The sequence below is a fragment of the Panthera tigris genome, chromosome E1, assembly GCF_018350195.1.
Source record: "Panthera tigris isolate Pti1 chromosome E1, P.tigris_Pti1_mat1.1, whole genome shotgun sequence".
Classification (NCBI taxonomy): Eukaryota; Metazoa; Chordata; class Mammalia; order Carnivora; family Felidae; genus Panthera; species Panthera tigris.
Window position 1 is genome coordinate 15696915 of NC_056673.1, and position 18317 is coordinate 15715231.

General features: G+C 50.7%; 2 protein-coding genes across 5 annotated transcripts; one reads left to right on the plus strand and one right to left on the minus strand.

The window, feature by feature from the left end:
* The first annotated feature begins 1854 nt into the window (after positions 1–1854).
* TLCD3A (TLC domain containing 3A) lies at positions 1855–8969 on the plus strand. 2 transcript variants are annotated; one of them, XM_042966259.1, is made up of 5 exons: positions 1855–2077; positions 2495–2578; positions 5527–5731; positions 6897–6992; positions 7436–8969. In XM_042966259.1, exons 1-5 carry the CDS (start codon positions 1956–1958, stop codon positions 7703–7705), a joined length of 777 nt encoding a protein of 258 aa, XP_042822193.1. In that variant the 5' UTR covers positions 1855–1955; the 3' UTR covers positions 7706–8969. The 2 variants fall into 2 exon arrangements, with proteins under 2 accessions (XP_042822193.1, XP_042822194.1); XM_042966260.1 differs by lacking the exons at positions 5527–5731; positions 7436–8969 and having other exon boundaries at positions 6897–6954.
* Positions 8970–10169: 1200 nt separating this feature from the next.
* Positions 10170–16685, minus strand: GEMIN4 (gem nuclear organelle associated protein 4). 3 transcript variants are annotated; one of them, XM_015534832.2, is made up of 3 exons: positions 16409–16685; positions 11182–13526; positions 10170–10593 (listed from the first exon to the last, which is right to left on the minus strand). In XM_015534832.2, exons 1-3 carry the CDS (start codon positions 16416–16418, stop codon positions 10360–10362), a joined length of 2589 nt encoding a protein of 862 aa, XP_015390318.1. In that variant the 5' UTR covers positions 16419–16685; the 3' UTR covers positions 10170–10359. The 3 variants fall into 3 exon arrangements, with proteins under 3 accessions (XP_015390318.1, XP_007076164.1, XP_042822189.1); XM_007076102.2 differs by having other exon boundaries at positions 10170–13526; XM_042966255.1 differs by lacking the exon at positions 16409–16685 and adding an exon at positions 14772–16302 and having other exon boundaries at positions 10170–13526.
* Positions 16686–18317: the final 1632 nt, after the last annotated feature.

The window sequence follows — 18317 nt, forward strand, 5'->3', positions numbered from 1 at the left end:
GATTGGTTGCCACCACTTAAAAGTGTTAGCATCCTTGGAGCATGTCGTTGGTCCCTTTAAGGAGAGAAGGCAGGGAGAAATGGTAACCACTTGTCCCTCTCTGGAAAAGTTGGAGCTGGAGGTGACTGGGACAAATAGGTAGGAAACAGAAAATGGGATGCACAAGCATTTGTCCTGGAGACAATGAAAAGTTTACAGAGAGCTGTCCTTTGTCCACATGCAAATGTGAAAATACAGAAAGCTTTGTATTTGCCAGATACCTTGCTACCAAATTGGAGTGTCTTTTTCAGTTCACCACGTATGTCAGCAGTGAATCTGGGAGTTAGAGATGTAGCCCTAAGTGGAAGAAATTTCAGACTTTCCTTTGAGTATTCTGTTTCCTTAATGTTGGTTAAATCCTTCAACAATGCACAAGAAGATGAAAAAGCTGTGTTAACTCTATTATCTGCTTCTGTACCAATAACTGCCATGTTAGAGAAATTTAATTGGCATCTAACAGAAATCATCTGTTACCTTATAAAAGTCATAGAATCTTAAGAATTTAGAACTGGAAGAGCCTTAAAGAGCTTGTAGGTCAGCCTCTTCATTTCACAAATGAGCAAACGGTGGCCCAGAGAGGCTGAGCCTCCCTCACCTCCGTTTCGGAATCCTCTCCAGGGCTTCTGTAAGCATTTTGCATGCTGATGAAGGGAAGGGAGCCACAAAGCCTTTGCATTGCAATAGGCACAAGTGAATTGTCTTCCCCCCACATTTGTCAGCTGAGGAAGAGGGAGATCAAAGCAAAGTAAAACTTTGGTAAGTCCCAAGAGGGACAGAAGCCCGGTGATGTTGAAGTTACTGTATTGGTCCACGTGACTGGTGCTGAGTGGAAATGAGTCGTTTCCAACCCATTCAAGTTTAGGGCACCTGGATGGAGAACTTTAAAATAAGAAAACATTGTCAACAACAACAACAAAACAGTCACCGAAACTGGAGAGTATCTTGACCCACAGGCAAGAGGCAGCACCGCAGAACCACAGAAGGTGTGCAGACATGGTATTCCGCCTCACTAAGATTGAGAGAGGATCTGCTGGCTGTAGGGGGATTTAATGCTTTTAGGAGCGACCCCCCCCCCCTCCCGCCCCGGAGGAAATGCAGCAGCGGCAGGACGTGGAAAAGCCATGTTTGGCCTGCAGAGAGATCTTTTCCTTAAGACTCCTATTTGGACGCGAAAGTGCCTGGTAGATAAGCCGGGCAGGCAGATGGCCACAAGCTCACTGGTCCTCTCCTTCCTTCCGCCAAAGAGAGATGCCCCGGCCCGGAGGGCTCCCCAACCCTGGGGGTGGGGGTGGGGTCTCGACCGAAGGCACCTTCGTACCTGGATTTCTCGCGGCCTCCCCCAGCCCGCACCCTCTGCCTGGGGCCGGGGAGCAGAGGAGGACTGAGGGCAGGTGCGAGGCGTTCCGTCGGTCGCGCGGGTCTGGGAGGGAGGGGGACGCGTCCGCGGTGACGGAACAGAAGCCCCGAGAGCCTCGGCCCTTCCCACCACTGCCTGGGCCCCGCGGCCGCTCCGGAGGCGGCGGCGAACGCTCCACACCGCCGGTTCGGGGCGCAGCGTCGGCAACCTCGGAGCTCACCGGGCCGCAGCTCGCCCTCCAGCCGGGGGAACCCGGGGGAAGCCTCCGGGCCCAGGGGCGGCGGCGGGGAGACCCCGCCCCGGCCGGCCGGCTCGCGCCTATCGCGGCCGCCGGCCTGGTCACGCGGGGAGTGGCGCCGCGGGCTCGGGGCCAGCGCCCGGCGGCTGCCGGAGTCGCGGCGGGCCGGGGCCGGGGCCGGGCCGGGGGCGGGGGGCGGCGGCGGCGGCGGAGGGCGGAGGGTGGGAACAGGAGCGGGCGGGCCGCGCCAGTCGGGAGCCGCGCCGAGCCGACCTGAGCCACGCCGAGGCGCCGAGCGCGGCGACCGACCCCCGAGCACCCATGCTGCTGACGCTGGCCTGCGGCTCGCTCTTCTTCCCGGGGCTCTTCGCACTGTGCACCTGGGGGCTGCGCCGCGCGCGGCCCGCCTGGACCGGCAGCGACTGCGTGATGATCAGCACCAGGTACGGGCGAGGCCGGGCGCCGTCCGCCCCACCCCGGCCGCGCGCGGGCTGTGCCCGGCGCCCCGACCCGCCGGCGCCCGCCCCCTGCGCCGCGCCGAGGGCGGAAAAGGGGGGCGACAGGAAGCGAGGGGGCTGCCTCCCCGGTGCCTTGCCCCTCCGGGGCGCTGGCCGGAGCTCTCGGAAGACCGCGGGCGTCCCCCCGGGAGGGAGAGGGAGCCGGCTGGAGGGCGCCCACGCGGGGCGGGACGGGGCGGGAAGCTGCTGCTCGCGGGTCGGGGAGCGCGGCGGCGGCAGTACCCTCTCCCTCACCTCCTTGGCGCCCGGGCCGCCTGCGCGAGAGGCAGGTTGAAGCCTTGGGCTTTATGCTATCTCCTGGACCGGACTTTTTCTTTTCTTTTCTTTTCTGCCGCACGTTAGACTGGTTTCTTCAGTGCAGGCTGTGTTGGCCACCGGGTCGGGGATCGTCATCATCCGCTCCTGTAACGACGTGATCACGGACAGGTAACATCCAGCGCCAGGTGAAAGCAGCACCAGTGACAGCGCCGAACTTTGTGGAAGTTTCCTTATTCGAGTGGCTCTCAGGCGCTTGTTCTTTATCAGCACGTGCTGTTGGGGAGCTGATTGATGGGAAAGCTGGGGCACCATAATTAGTGCCTCTTCCTCTCCGTACGTCTTTCGGCCTCGCCCACTTGGGAGAAAGTAAGCCGAAGATACGCTAGTGAATGTCGGGTCTAGGTCTGAAGGTGGGCCACTGACCCAAGTACTTTGTGAGATACGTAAGTGTGAGAATTACTTGGAAGCGGAACTCTAGCTTTTGGTTCTTTTCAGTGATTTCACTAGGGTCCTACTCTGGAGCTTCATTGGCCAACGTATGTTCAGTGTGGGTAGCAGAGAGCCCCTCGGTGGAAAGGAGTGAATCCACCAACCCTGTCTTTACAAGGGCGGCTCCGTGGTTCCTCTGGATTTGCTGAAGGCAATGAAGAGGCTTCTAGTGTTTTCAGAAAACTGACTTGTACGCCAATCAGAACTTGGTCCAGAGACAGGTCAGGAAAGGTGCCTCTAGTGAAGAAAATCATAAAGACCAGAGTGGTCTACTTTGTACAGTGTTTAGATCTCAGCAATTGTGCCTCCCTCCCCCATTTTTCTAAAAAACCATTTTTTTCATCTGAGTTCCCAGAACCCCTCTTACTTTCTCCTAAAGAGTGATAATGAAACACGCTGGGAAAATCTCAGAGCCTCTTCTAGTCCCTTTCTCATGTTGACTCTGCAAAGTGCCCTGCTTTTCACCTGTCGAGACTGAACTTGATGGGAGCCGGAGTGCGGCGTCCACCTCACTGTGGCCTGCAGACTTAGCGTCCGGATCTTCCTTGGATTAGTGCTGCCCTGTAGCTTTTGCGCTTTTCTTCCTGTGCCTCTTTTGCAGACGAAACCAGCTATCTGCAAGGAATTATGGGCTATGCAGACAGAAGATAGGTCAAGTGGCCTTGACTGCATATACCACAGGCTGACAGCATTAGCTTGGCCAGGTTCCGTTTTTATTCTCTTTGGCCAATTTTGAGGTGTCGGGGGCTAACCTGAGGGTGTGGGTCCCTGTGGTGGAAGCTGAACCACCCTGGAGTGTGGGGACACAAAGGAATCTGGATCCAAGTTGCTTCTTTCCCGCTTTGGGGCTCAATGCCCTGCCTGTCTCATAGTTCAGTGGGTGAAATAGTTTCTTATTGAGTTGCAGGAAGAGGAAAGAGTTCAGAAGAGCAAAGAATAAGAATGGGTCAGCTAGATAGAAGATGAAACTCATCCAATCTGTGTTGGATCTCATCCAATCAGTCACCAGAACTTTCAACTGACCACAGCATGTTAGCCAGATCAACTCTTTGGCCATTTTCTGATCATGCAACAAGTTCCCTCACTGCCCCCAGTTTGTCACACCCAACTTGAAACCAGCCTCCTTTGCAAAGATTAAACTGACAGACGTGACTCCACAGCATTATCCTGAGCTGATATGAGGGCAAGCATCGAGTAGCCACTAAGCATTTCAGAAGATACTGGTACGCCATTAATTGTCCGTTCTGTAGCGTGGTGTCTCCCCCTCAGAAGCTCCACGTGTTTAGTGGCTTGATCCTGGTCGCACACCTGAGTTTGGTTTTCAGTTTCCTCCTTTTGTGTCTCTTTATGCCTTAGGTTCTCTGATCACACAGTAGAGATAGACACATTTCTGTGCCCTCCACCTTTACATGTATGTGTGAAGATTTTTTTAAAGGTTATTATTATTATTTTGAGGGAGAGACAGAGAAAGCATGCAAGTCGGGGGGGGGGGTGGGTGGGTGGGTAGGGGCAGAGAGAGAGAGGAAGAGAGAGAATCCCAGGCAGGCTCTGCACTGTCAGCAGAGCCCAAGGTGGGGCTCTATCTCAAGAACCATGAGATCATGACCTGAGCTAAAATCAAGTGTCAGATGCTTAACCAGCTGAACCACTCAGGAACTCCTGCCTAAGGATGTTCTAGAGGTACCTAGATCATCTTAAAAACAGAGTCCTCAGCAAGCACTGCAGGTGATTCCGAATTCGGGTTGAGAACCAGAAAACTAAATTACTTCTACCTGACAGGTGCACAGTAAAAATTTGCTGAGTGAAGCTGTTCCTTCTCAGCATAGCATATGATTTCTATGTTGATTTTTTTTTCACATTACCTATAGAATGATTATTTATCATTTGGGAACAAAAGTGTAGAACTTAGAGACTTCTAATCTGCTCTGGGGCAGTGATACACAGTCATTTAGATTCTGCAAATGTTGATTCAGCTCCTTTGGACAAGTAAATGGGAACACTGTCTTTTGTCCCAGCTTCTCTTCTGGTGTCTGACTGCTGTAAGGTAAGTCCTTGGGCTCTGGGCTCATTTCCAGATGTATTTTTCTTAATGAGTGCAATTGGGATTAGCCATAGAATTCTAAAGAAAATGGTCAGGGTAGCTCCCAGAAACTCCCTACAGTGGGATTGCAAGCAGATGCAAGAGGAAACTCCCAGCTATTGAGCAACTAAGTGAAGTCAAACGGGAAATATTTGATTTGGCATTTGGGACACCTACCTTCAAACCAGTTTCTTGGTGAGGCTATTGAATCATTTGTAGAGATATCGATATCAAAGTTAACTTATATCAAAAAGTGCCAGAAAGCCCATTAGAAATGAGTAGCTAAGTCAGAGAAATAGTGACAGCTGGCTCCGTGGTCCTGAGTGGATCCTGGTTTTCTGCCTTTGACAATTAGGAATTTGCCCTGTCACTCAGAGAAAATTTTTCACTCACCTTATCACTGTCAGTGTCTCCATTGTAAAGTATTTGGAGTAAGAAACAATCAGGTATGAAGCTGAAGGGGATGTGTTTGAGAAGAGGTCGGCTTTGAGCTTTCATAATTGAGATCCATAGTTATTTCAAGGACCGTTCATATGCTTTCTTTTAGGCACTGGCTTGCCCGGGAGTACGTCTGGTTCTTGATTCCATACATGATCTATGACTCCTACGCCATGTACCTCTGTGAATGGTACCGAACTGGAGACCAGAGCCGCAGACAGTCCCTCACCACTTTTCAGAGCTTCCTAAGTAAAAACCGTCTCATGATCACGCACCATGCGGTCATTCTGTTTGTCCTTGTGCCAGTGGCACAGGTATGGCCTTCCAGCACAGCCACCAGCAGACTCGGTCACTCATCTTCTCCTGTTAAACTGGCTATCTTGACTGTTGCCTCTGAGTAATGTCTTGCCTTCCCCTTCCCTGCTGCACCCACTCTCCTGGGCCAGCTACTTAAGCAGTAAAACGTCCCAGGCAGATCCTGCAGGAAAAAAAAAAGGATCTGAAATGTCTGTGATCCTCCTTACAGACATTACTCTTTATGTAAGCCCCCAGCCCTCTGTGACTCCCAGGCTCTGTCAAAGGTTCTGTCTTTAGCTTATACAATATAATAACAATTGAAGACACAATGCAGGGCAACATAAAAATTGTTTTAAAGAAACGAGAGCAGCTCAGTCAACTGGCCATTTGCTCTAACAGTGCCGGAGAGTACTGTATGCACTATTTTGAGATCACAAAAGCACACTCTCAAAGCAGAGAGCCTCATAATTTCTCCTTGGATCCATTTCCCCACAAAAACCCACCCAACGAGGAAGAGAATGGGAATGCCGGAAGGAAATTAGTAATTTTGAGTGCCTACCAGGTGACAGGTGCTTGTAGCTTTCTATCTGTGATCAGAAGTTATTACAGAATAATTAGATATTATTAGCCCTGTACCATAGATAAAGAAACCAGGGCCTTAAGAGTTTACTTACTGTACCCAGTGGTACGAGGTGACAGAGCTGCTATCCTACGCTATCCTGGTTTTTCTTAAGATAAAAGGAGTGGTAGAGTATATTACATTCTTCAAGAAGCTTCACCTGATTGCTCTGGGGCCCTAACATCCAGCACAGGGTCTGGCACATATTTTGTTGACTCAAACTGGCTAAATGCCCTTGGCATGACAAAGTTAGATACCCAAAAGTAGGCTACACGGTTCCTTCCGGCTGACATTGAAATTCAGAAAAAGCTTGGTGTGTGATGCAATCAGCTGATCTGAAGCTGCCTCTGGATCCTAGGGATTTGGCCATCAAAGTGTCACTGCTGTGGAAGCAGCAGCACATTCACTGGGCCTGTACTTGCTCATTTAGCCTTTCCCTTTCCCTTCGTGCTCTCTCGTGGTCACCCTTCTCAATAGCCCTAGTTGGAATTTTCCTTCTGGTGATTCCTTAACCTCCATGTCTTATTTCCCCTTTTTTCCTCCCTCCCCTTTTCCTTCCGCAGAAGCTTAGGGGAGACCTTGGTGACTTCTTTGTTGGCTGTATCTTCACGGCAGAACTGAGCACTCCATTTGTGTCGCTGGGCAGAGTTCTGATTCAGGCACGTATGAGTGAGACGGCAGTAGCTGTGCGGAGGAAGCCGACTCTGCTCTTCCTGGGTAGATTGTGGGGTTTAGAGAAATCCCTTTGTGCTAGGAATAGTGGGGATAGGAAACCACTGAACAGACCTAAAGGTCAGTTGGTGTTCTGAGCCGATGGGGTTGAAATTGTACTTCTGATTCCAATTTGATACAGGTTTGTTTTTTTTTTTAAATTCAGTTTCCGTATGCCTGTCGGCTGGGCGGCTTATGCCAAATTCAGTATCAGTATTGGAAAAACCGCGAGCCTGTATGCACACATAAATACAGTGGCATTCAGTCCTCTTTTCTACAAGTGTCAGAAGACTAGATGCTTGGCCCTTACTGCGGTGGGGCTTGGGCTAGTCGTTCCCTGAAGGCACAGCCTTTTGGTGACTCTGCATTCTCCTTCCCTCTTCTCTTGCAGTTAAAGCAGCAGCATACCCTTCTGTACAAAGTGAACGGAATCCTCACACTGACCACCTTCCTCTGCTGTCGGATCCTTCTTTTCCCTTTCATGTACTGGTCCTATGGCCAACAGCAGGGACTAAGCCTACTCCAAGTACCATTCAATATCCCTTTCTACTGCAACGTGGCCAATGGCTTCCTCATCGCTCCCCAGATCTACTGGTTCTCTCTGCTGTGCAAAAAGGCAACACGGCTCTTTGATGCTCCCCCAGCCCGAAAGGATGGGTAATTGCTCTCCGGAGTCGGGCAGTGAGGGTGCCTCCTCACACCAGCTGCCTCCTCCACTCAATCAATATTCTATGGACCAAATTGTGCCCTGGGTGGCCTCAGCCCTTGGGGTATTGATAAGCAGAGGGATTTGAGTTTTTCTAAAGAATATTCATATTACCTCCCTCTTCTAACCTACCCCTTTTGCAAAAGCACTTTTTTGTTAGCAACAACTATCGGCTTCTGTCAGATTTCCATTGGTAGCAAGGTGGTTTCAATGCAAGCCCAAGGATCCTTCCTTGGGTCTTAGCTCAAAGGTTCTGGGAGGTAGAAGCATGGGGTATGGAGACAGGTAGACTAGGGTGGTAAGTGTTTGGGCACCCGCCTGGCCCTAATATTGGTGGCTACCCACCTTTCCAACCACTCAGGGCAGTATCCACACATACCGGGCCAGCAGAAGCAAGACTTGGTTCTTCACGTCAGTTCTTGTGATGTCAGCCTGGGAAAATCACTGTGTGTAGGTAGTTTTTTTTATCACTTACTAGATAACCCATTGGTCCCATGACTCATCCTGTCATCCACGTGCCAACACTGAATTCCTGTGTCCACTGACTTCCATTCAGAAGTCTTGCTGGCAGCAGGGTAAGAGGTGGGGAAGGGAACCTACAGCACTTGAGTAGGCAGAGAGGCCGATAGATCAGCGCCTTCGTAGGCTGCCTTGGGAAGACCAGTGTCAAACGTGAGCTTGTTGTAAAGTCACAGATGCTGTTCCTGTTTTAGCACGTTCCCTCAAGCCCAGCTTTCCCCGTATCCACACGCACAGGATGCCGTTGTTACGATAGGGGTAAAGCGAACGGTGCCTATCAAGCTCTTTACTGGGTAACCCTGCTTTGACACTGCCCTTTCCATATGACATGGAAACAGCCTTCTGTATTCCAAACCGTGAGATGTCTCATCCAGGCTGCCAGATAAACCAGAGCCTGTGTCCCAAAGCCTGTTCCTACATGAGCATATGGCCACTTTGCCACAGAAGGCTGGAGAGCAAGAGCGCAACACAGCGCTGGCCAAAATACATCCTGTGGACTGACTCCTTCACCCGCCACTTGCAAATAGGATCCTCTGGTGCCAGTGCTAATCGTTCCTTATCAACTAGGATGGTTTTTAGAAACTGCTACCATGAAGTGTTTTTGCAAGTGGTAGTAAAAATCTAGATGTTTTTAAAGTGCCTTTTAATTCATTGTTGTCCATGAACTTTTAAAGTACTGGGTATGTAACCGTGTCTCAAATTTTGACTGTTTCAGTCTTTAATGGGTGCCATTTAAAAAACCTAAAATGCTGTAATTTTTTTTTTTTTTTTTTTACCATTTTTATTATCGGTGTATCTTTATAAATCACCCCTGTGGTGATTAAATTGCACTAATATTTCCCAGCTTCTTCTCATTTGTGAAATACATCAATACTGACTTCTTTCCAGACCCATCCTGTGACCTGACTGGACTCACTGTTGTGTGCTATGGTTTCCGGCCCATCCATGCACCTGGAAGAAGTGGGGGTGTTGGGGGTGTGGTCATGCTGTCAGTGTCTAGGAGGGCCTAGTTCATACCTTACTCTAACGTTTCTGGGGTTCCAAGAATACATTGTAGGGTCCTAGAGTTCAAGCATATTGATCAGGTAACTTTTGGCGCTTTCTTCCCTTCCTATGTAAGTACCAATTAGAGGAATTGGAGGGTTGAAAACCAAATGTAGGCCACTAAGCCGACCCACTTAAGGCGGGGGCGGGAACCAGAATAATGCCCCATTTTGAGTGAAGGTATGCACAGGAAGGTGACGGGGCATATCCTTTTCCTTTCCCTACCTCCCAAATTAAACGTCTCACCAACCAGTTCTCATAGTTCTGGGATATACCCAGACATGTTAAATTTGCATCTTTATGCTTCTGCATACACCACTGCCCGCTCCCACTCTTCAAAACCATGACAACTTACCCTAGGCAGAAGATAATTGTACCCATCCTTTATACCCATCTCTGCTGTGTTTACCAGACCTGGTTTCACATAGCCCCTCCTGGGTCCACTGAATGGAGTTAAGACCGTACGCCAATTCCGAAGTCACCCATTTTAAGGTTAGTAGTCTACCCCCTGACATTTAATTTTCTTGGTCCAACGTTCTTTTACAGTGGTGCAGGCTGTTTGGGCACACAAATCACACAGCCACTTGCTGGCAGAAGGGAGTGCTTTTCCTTGTTGCCCTTTCCAAGGTAGCACGAAATGACTCTGGAAAGGGGTTTCAGTGCAAAAGAACATACCTGGTAATTTCTCCACTTGGGTGATTTCACCTTTGGACTCATTTGCCAAATTCTAGGGTGGATAGGTCCAGTTATGAGCAAGTTCCTCCCAGCTTGCCTTGATCTTTAAGACTCCAGCTGAGCCCAATGTCAGAGAATCTCTAAGCCTAGACTATTGACGAGAAAGACTCAAGAGACAGGATAAAACTCAGAAGAGAATTTTATAATTTGTACGTTATAAACATCTAAGAAACTATTTTCTTTATAGTTACTGCCATATACCTTCTTAGCTTGTATACAATTTCACATAACTGAAAAGTTTATGTTTCTCAGCTCGACCCCTAGAGACCCCACCCATGTTGAGGGCCCAGCTGTTTTCTGATCTACAAAGGTCAGAAGTTGCTGATCTTCTGCAGCAGGGTTTGGCGCCGCTCCTCAGGGCTAATGTTCTCCGCGATGGACTTTAAGAAACGCTGCTCATTTACCTTCTGGAGCAAGGAACTAACAGAAGGGTTGGCCTTGCTCAGGGTTTCGTAGCAGGTGAGGATTTCCAAGGCCAAGACGTAGAGAGGTTCACACACCTCTTGGTGGACCATGGCCATGATGTGCAGAACATGACAGAATACCTGGGTATAAAAAAACAGGGTTTCCTGGGTCAGGTCCTGTTCTTGTCCTTGAGCCCAAGGGCCAACTGACTGTATCAACCTAACGGAGTCCAGGAGGTTGGTCAGACTGTTACAGAGAAGTCTGACCACATGGCTCCAGCCTTCCATAGGAAGCCAATTACGACAACTCTGGCTGCAGAGAAACTGGAAGGCTCTCAGAAAGAGTACAGAGAGTTGGAGCTCCTGGGCAAAGGGCTTCAGGTTGAGCAGAGGAACAAACTGAATATATTCCAGGCTATAAGGGACATGTAGGAGCTGTTTCTCCAATAGTCTCCTGGTCAACTGGTAAAGGTACTGCCACTCCTGGGGGCTGCACCAAGGCATGACTTGTACCAGGGCCACCAGAAAACCCTTGCTGAACAATCTGACCTCCTCAGGGTTGCCCACATCTACCACCAAGAGGGAAAGCATCTGCTCAGAGATGCTGCTGGAGAGGTAGCAGCACTCCATCCAGGCAAGAAGCCCTGTGCCTGGCCCGTACCCAGGGTGGGCCTGGGAGGTCCACTCGTCCTCAGAAAGCTTACAGATCTCAAAAAGTGTGGCCGGCACCTCACACTTGAAGTGGCCCTCAAAGAGGTTCTTCATTCTCAAGCGCACTGTCCAATCGAGCTGTTCCAGCTTCCGGTGGAGCCAAGACTGGGACTTGATCCATGTGTCCGGGGAGAAGGTCTCAGCATTAGCCAATACAATCTCACAGAGGATCTCCAGAATATGGATCACCAAATCCTTCCCATCCAAAGAGAGGCACCGCTTCTCTTTGGGGAGCTGCCAGTATTTGCTGAAGCAATCCAGCAGCTGGCACAAGCTGAAGATGAGAGGGAACGGAGAACAGGTCTGCAGCCAGTATCCCTCTAAAGATGCATTTGCTTGGAGAGTCTGGATGAAGATCTTCAAACTGAGATCCACCTCTTTGACATCTAGCATCAAGAAGGGCAGGACGAACTCTTTTAGCACTTCATCTGGCTCAAGAAGAGCAGCAACTGGGATACCCTGGGGCTTCACAGGGGTCATGAGACAGCTCAGGAGCTCCAAAAATTGCTTTTCTTCCTTGGGTGTAGAGAACTTTCTCCAGACGGTTTCTTTGAGGCATGACACCACAAAATTGGTGGGTGGATTTGGACTCTGCTCTTCCATGAACCTAAGGGCAGGGAAGGCAGTGAGAATCTGAGCCAGGAACTTGTGAGTGCCAAGATTGACCACAGCCATGCTGCACATTTTCTTCACTGTGATCTCTGGGTACAGAATTACCAGGCGAGCCACAGAAGCTACAGCTTTAGCTAAGCCCTGTTCAGAGGCACTCTGTGCGAGCTGGTTAAAAGTTGTATTGAGGTCTTCCTGAAACCCGTCCAAGCCAGCCATCTTCTCAGACAGACCCTTTCGCCCCCAGGAGCGCAGGGTGCCTGATAGGACTTTATTCTTGTCTGGCAGTGAGAGGTCTGCATAACATTCCAGGATCAGGCTGATCACTTGTTTGATCTGAGATTCAGGGATGGCTCTGTCTGTCACGGTGACTTCCATCACCGTTTGCAACAGCTTTAACAACAAGTCCGGCTCTTGGAAGAGAGCCTGGTTATTTACCAGGCAGGCTAGCCACTCATCTGAGAAAGCCCACTTCTTCTCAGAAGCAAAAATGTAGCACATTTCCATATGCCGGTCCATCTTCTGGTCGATGATGGCCATGGCAATCGAGGCAGTGATGTCCTTCTCGAAGCCCTTGTTCTTCAGCACCCTGTTTGTTTTCTTTAGGAAGTCCCCTACACACTCTGCCAGCTCAGAGACCACCTGCCCCTCCTCCTTAGACAAGCTGGTGGAATCCAGGTAGAGCTTCAAGTTCTGGCTGAAGGAAGTCAGACTATCACACAGCCGGTAGCTGTCATAACTTGTCCCCTGGCTGCTGTTGAGCACGGTCTGCAGCTCCTCCCCCCACTCTCGCAGCAGGCTGCACATGAACTCCAATCCGATGAAAACTGTGTCGCTTGGGAGCTTGGCCAGGGAAGTCAGGCTGATGTCCCGTTCTGCTTCCTTTACCTTCTCTGCCAGTGCCTGTTGGTGATACGGGTTCTGGGTGTCCAAATTCCACACGGAGATCACTGCGGCCAGTTTGTCCAGATACACAGTTGCAGACACTTCCTGGGGGTCGTTCTCCATTAGTGCAAACACCGTCAGCATGTCAGCCAAGTTGGCTAGCGCATAACACTTCATCCCGGGGCACAGGATTCGATTTTGGATTTGTTTCAACCCAGTGAGCAGCATGGCCAATAGGGGCATAGTAGGACACACATCTGGGTCTGACTTAAACCTCTTTGGAGGATGGGAGAACTCATCTGAAGAGGACAAGTACTTATGGGCCATTGTTCTAAACTGGGAGAGCAGGGGGTCCTGCTGATTGCCTTTGTGCTTTATCATTTCCCACCAGACACTGAGGAAAAAGGCCACATCCTTTGAAGAAGTGTCAACAGACATGTGCTCCAAAAAGTGCTCTAGTTCTGCACGGCAGATAGTGGTGGGCAGGGCCATCAGGAGCTGGATAAAGAGTCCAGAAGCTTCCAGAGACTTGAGCAGCTCAAAAAGCACTGTGTGATTGATGGTAGGGATCATGTTGACTACTGAGAAGAACACATCTTCCTGCCACCGAGTGTCAGTGTCAGAAGGGGTGACAGGGTAGGGCTGAAGAACCTTGGCCCAGATGATGATCAGAGCTTTCTTCTTCCAGGCAAAGGGCTGGGAATGTGCTGTGGTGGAGGAGATCTCCCTTAGGGCCTCCACAATGGGCCGCCCAACATGCTCCCAGTCAGACTTTGTCAATTCTGCCAGTGCCTTGGGGTGGAACAGCTGCTCAGCGAGCAAGAAGCCTCCATGAAGAATAGTCATTTCTTCGCAGATATTCAAGGGTCCTGCACAGAGAGAAACCGAACAAGACAGAATGTGGTGAAAAATCTTTAAAATAATTAGAAGGAGTTAGAGGCAGACAGACATCAGTTAGTATAGGCTGGCTGTCATTATCAGAGTTGGACATGAGAAGGGTTCAGTGAGACTGGGAAGAATGGATAGTTCCAAGAGCTGCTGCAGAGCTGGAGTCAAAAGGACTTGCCTGAGGAATAAAAAAGGACTCCCACACTCTCTAGCCTGGATTGGGAAGACAATGGGCATCACTGGAGGAACAAAGAAGAATCAGAACAGTTTTGGAGGAACCCACTGTTCAGTTTGGGTTATTTGGAGTTTGAGGTAGAACATTAAGGTAGAAACATCCTCCAGCAATGGAAAGGTGGGGTTGACACCCAGGAGGGGAGTCCATCCTGAAATGTAGCTCAGGGAGATATCCACCCCGAGGGGATAATGGAATGAACAAAGTAAATGAGATCCTGCAGGAAAAGCATGTGAAAAGGGAAGGGCTAGGCCCTCCAGCACAGGATGGGCCAGCAGAGGATGTGGGGAGGAAGGCTGAGAGAGAGAGATATCACAGCAGTACCAAACTGCAGGGGCCACCAAGTGAGTAGTGTGGAATGTGACAATTGAGCCTCTAAGTAATGATATAGCCTAAGAGGGGCACAGGCCAGGGCTGTGGGCATAGAAGCAATCAGACAAGCCTTGCCATCCTTCCTTTCCTTTACAGCCTTGTCTTGCAAACAGATTTCAAATGTTCTGCCTTTCAGGGAAACAGTTTACCCCATAGCTCTTTCTGTCAAACCAGAACAAGCTACTGAAGGCTCTGGTTCTCTGGTAGAAACCGAGAGGTCGACACAAAAAAATACTAGATTAAGAAAGAAAAGTTCTTCCTCCAGTGAGCCATGAATCAACAGACTTCTCAAGGAAGGCATTTTGGGATGTTAAATTAGACACAGCTTTAAATCCTAGCTCAACCATTTAAAAGCAGTGCAATCTTAGATTTCTTCTCTGAGCTTCCCTTCTGTGTATGTGGGGAAAATAGAGACTTCCTATTAGGACTGTGAGGAACAAGTGATAATATTAGCTAAGCCCTTGGCAGAGGTGGTGGCTGTTAGCTCCCGATTCCATCTCCCAGAGCTGCTGAGCGTTAAATAAGATATAGCTACAGTAAGCATCTGGCTACAAAGAGCCTGGTAAGTGCTCAATAAACGTTGATTCCCCCCAGATCTTTCCATTGTTGGCAGGACCAGAACCTTGTCACTATTCTTTGCCTTCCCCAGCTCAATAATAGGAAAGGACATAGGTCTTCCTCAAGTAAGCTTCTTCCGGCCTGGAAACAAAATAGAGTACAAACACTACTCACTATTGAGTATTCCTGACTTCTCTCCCCTTTCCCAGGGCATGGAGATGCCACCCCTTCCTCATTCCCTCATGCCTCCAAGAACCCATCTTTCCCATTTATACAGGCCAGAAGCCAGCAAGTGAGAGCCTTGATTCAGATTTAAAAAGGTCCTGCCCTTTGACTTTAAGGGAGCAGCTAAAGGCAAAGGATTATCCAACCAACTGGTGAAGGCAATTCACCTGGACCCCCAGTGGCCAAGGCAGACTCCCAGGAAAGATCAGGTTGCCTGAGGGGTCTCACTGGGGATTCTGCCCCTTCCCCCCCTTTTTTTGGTTCAAGTTGGTCTCCTAGGACCCCAAAATATGCCCCCCATGAATCTGTACATTTAATTTTATTGCACAATCAGTTCAGCCAAAATGTTTGGCCCCCGATACCCACTTTCCAGAGATGGTATGTTCACTGTGCTACCTGAAGGAGTTAAGTCCCAGGAGCTATCGGTTAACAGCTGGGCAAATCCTAAGTATTTTTATTACTCCTGGTTAACTGGTGCTTGTAACTCCCTCCCTATGTTTATTAAGTGTTTACTCCGTGTCAGGCACTGTGCGAGATCTTTTTGAATCTTCAAATCAACCTGTTGACCATTTCTGCTGTAGCGATGGGAACACTGAGATTCAGGAAGAGTTTGCTCAGAATGTCTCTACTACAGCGTAATGGGGCCGGGACAGAAATCACCACAGCTGCAGGGCTCCAAACTCTCTCCTGTTCCACCACTGAAGAGCTAACTGGGGATAGGACTACATTTCTACTGGCACATCTCGGGGTGCCTCACCCCAGCTCTCTCAGAACAGCCTCCTGGTCTTATCTCCGTAAGAGCATGGCTAGCAGGGTGGGAGGCTGGACAAGGAGCCACCGACTTACACTAGCTCTCGCCTCCCTTCCCGCAGGCCCTGCCTGTGAGGATTCTGAATCAAAGGCACATAAGTTCAAAAGTGCCCCTCGGCTGCTGCGGCCCTCCCCACAGCTGCTGGTCGCAGGAACGTTAGCTGTGCACAAGGCACCGTACCAGACACTGTATCCACGTGCTCTCAATCCAAAGGCCCCCAAACTGTGTGGTGGATACATTATTATCGTCCCCGTTATATCTATGAGGACCTCAAGAGCGTAAGACGCTTGCTCAACAACTCGGTAGCCATTCAATAAATGAGACTGTCGGGGTATCCGGGATTCCCCCGGGTGTCTTCTGAGCCGGGCATTTTCCAAAGCACGTGCACAAACCCTGCCTGTCCACCTTCAGGAAAATCTAACTTCACAGCCGCTTCGCCCTTCACGTGGAAAGGCGTCCGGAGGGAGCAAGATGCCGGCCAAGGAGCTGCCGGGCCGGGGTTAGATCCCGGCCTCCCGACCCCCGGCCTCCAAGGATAACCCAGCCCTCCAAAACCCTCCCCAGCCCGGAGGTCTCCCTTAGCCCGGACCCGCTCAGCACCGCCCTCGTCCCCCGTCTCAGGACGCGGACCAGGAGGGCCGAGGACCGGCACCAGAGACACCCACCTAGGTCCATGGCGGCGACGCCAGCGGCCGTGAGGCCGCCCCTCCCCCGCGAGGCCGCGAGCGCAGCGCAGGCGCCACGGCACAATGGGCAGTTCCGGGGGGCGGGACAATGGGCCGCGCGCCTCAGCCCCCGCCCACAATCTCAGCCCCGGCTCCGCGCGGTCGGTCGTGATCCTCCCGCCGCTCCGCGCGCACGCGCGGTCCTCACCGACAGGTCAGCGGCGCCCAGGCAGGCCGGCCCACATCGCCCCCTACCGGCCCGAGGCTTCCAACCAGCCAACAGGCAAGAACTCGCACTTCGTTTCCGCCCTGCGTGCCCCGCCCCGCCCCCAAACGTCCGTCCGGTCACTGGCCCCTGGGCTCTACAGCTCCCTTTGCCCGCGCGCTCAACACCGCTTGTGTTCAGCCCCTGCACAGCCCAGCCTTCTGAGTCCCAGTGGCTCCTACCCACTAGCTCCATCCCAGGTTCCGCTTTCGCTCCCATACAGTAACCCCCCGGGATTACCCGCACTGAACGCCCTCCCCCTGGCTGCCCATTAACCAGCACAGATGTGCCACTCAGAGGCGTCTTCGCCTCTAGCGGGTCGGCCTGGTATCACTCAAGACCATCTGCCCCCCCAGACGCACAACCCGCCCTCCCCCCACTCCCCAGAGTGCCTTCTTCTCATAGCAGCAGCACAGCATCCTAAATTTTCTGGCATCATAATAGATGCCTGTGAGATGTTACTGGTTACCCTCCCCAGAAAATGCATTTTGCCAGCCAGAGCAATAGGAGGGGAGATCCAATCCAATGAGCCTCAGTTTGCAATCTGAACTTTATAAAAACACACTGGACTTCTCACTGGGAAGACTACCGTCTCCTTTGCTCCCTTTCACTCTTCCGAGACCTAATTACTAGCCTCCAGTGTTTCTAACTCTCCATCCTCCATCCTCCAGTGCCAACTGTCACCTAGAAAAGACACAGGGGCCCGGCCTCAGTTCCCCCAATGTGCCAAGTAGAGTTTGAGATGGCCTGCGCTGCTGTCAAGCAGTTGAAGGGACCTGTGAGTGATCAGGAGAAACTGTTGGTGTACAGCTTCTACAAACAGGCCACCCAGGGCGACTGCAACATCCCTGCCCCACCTGCCACAGATGTGAAAGCCAAGGCCAAGTGGGAGGCATGGAACGAGAACAAAGGGATGTCCAAGATGGATGCCATGAGGATCTATGTTGCCAAAGTGGAAGAACTGAAGAAAAATGACAGTAGATTAAGGAGGAGTGCCAAACAGAATGAAGTGGCATGGCTCCTCTGATAGGGAAAAGGGCTTCTTAAAAGTCTGATGGCTGAAATGTCATGAAGCCATAACAACTGTAGCTGAGAGACCTCAATAAATCACTTCAATTGCATGAGAGTGACTGTTTGCTGACAGGTGATTACACTTAAAGTGACTGGGAGAATCCTGGGGAGGTGTCCAAAATATATGAAAACAGCCTCTCCACTAGGGAAAGTTCCATCAAAACTGGCTTCATGTAGGATTCTAAGAGCTCCCAGCCTTCCTATTCCCAGAGTATAGATAGATATTTGGCAGGAGTAGAGGGGTTGGGGGAAGAATCATGCTATGGAAATTGCCCAAGATTTGAGGTCAGTCACAAAGACCATTCTCCAGAGGCTAGGCCTCTCAGGGGAAAGGAGAAGGAAGGAGGAGGCTGAGGCTCCTCTCTCTTCAGGGGTTGTCTGTTCACTACTAACCCAACATTACCGAGGGGAAAGGGTCTTTGTCTTCCAGAAAGCTCAAGTCAAGTCCTACTTCCCAAAGCCCCACTGGAACATAGGCCTGATGAAGTTAATAATTTGAGGGAAGTCAAACATTTAGTGACGTAATTGATGCATGACAACATAGCAGATGAGAAACAGAAGCAGATGGTTTCA

Excerpts from the sequence above, each read along its gene's own strand:
- TLCD3A (XM_042966259.1), top strand. The coding sequence starts at position 1,956 with ATGCTGCTGACGCTGGCCTGCGGCTCGCTCTTCTTCCCGGGGCTCTTC. Across the intron at positions 2,078-2,494 it reads TGCGTGATGATCAGCACCAG|ACTGGTTTCTTCAGTGCAGG; the intron begins GTACGGGCGAGG and ends GCCGCACGTTAG. Across the intron at positions 6,993-7,435 it reads TGGGCAGAGTTCTGATTCAG|TTAAAGCAGCAGCATACCCT; the intron begins GCACGTATGAGT and ends CTTCTCTTGCAG.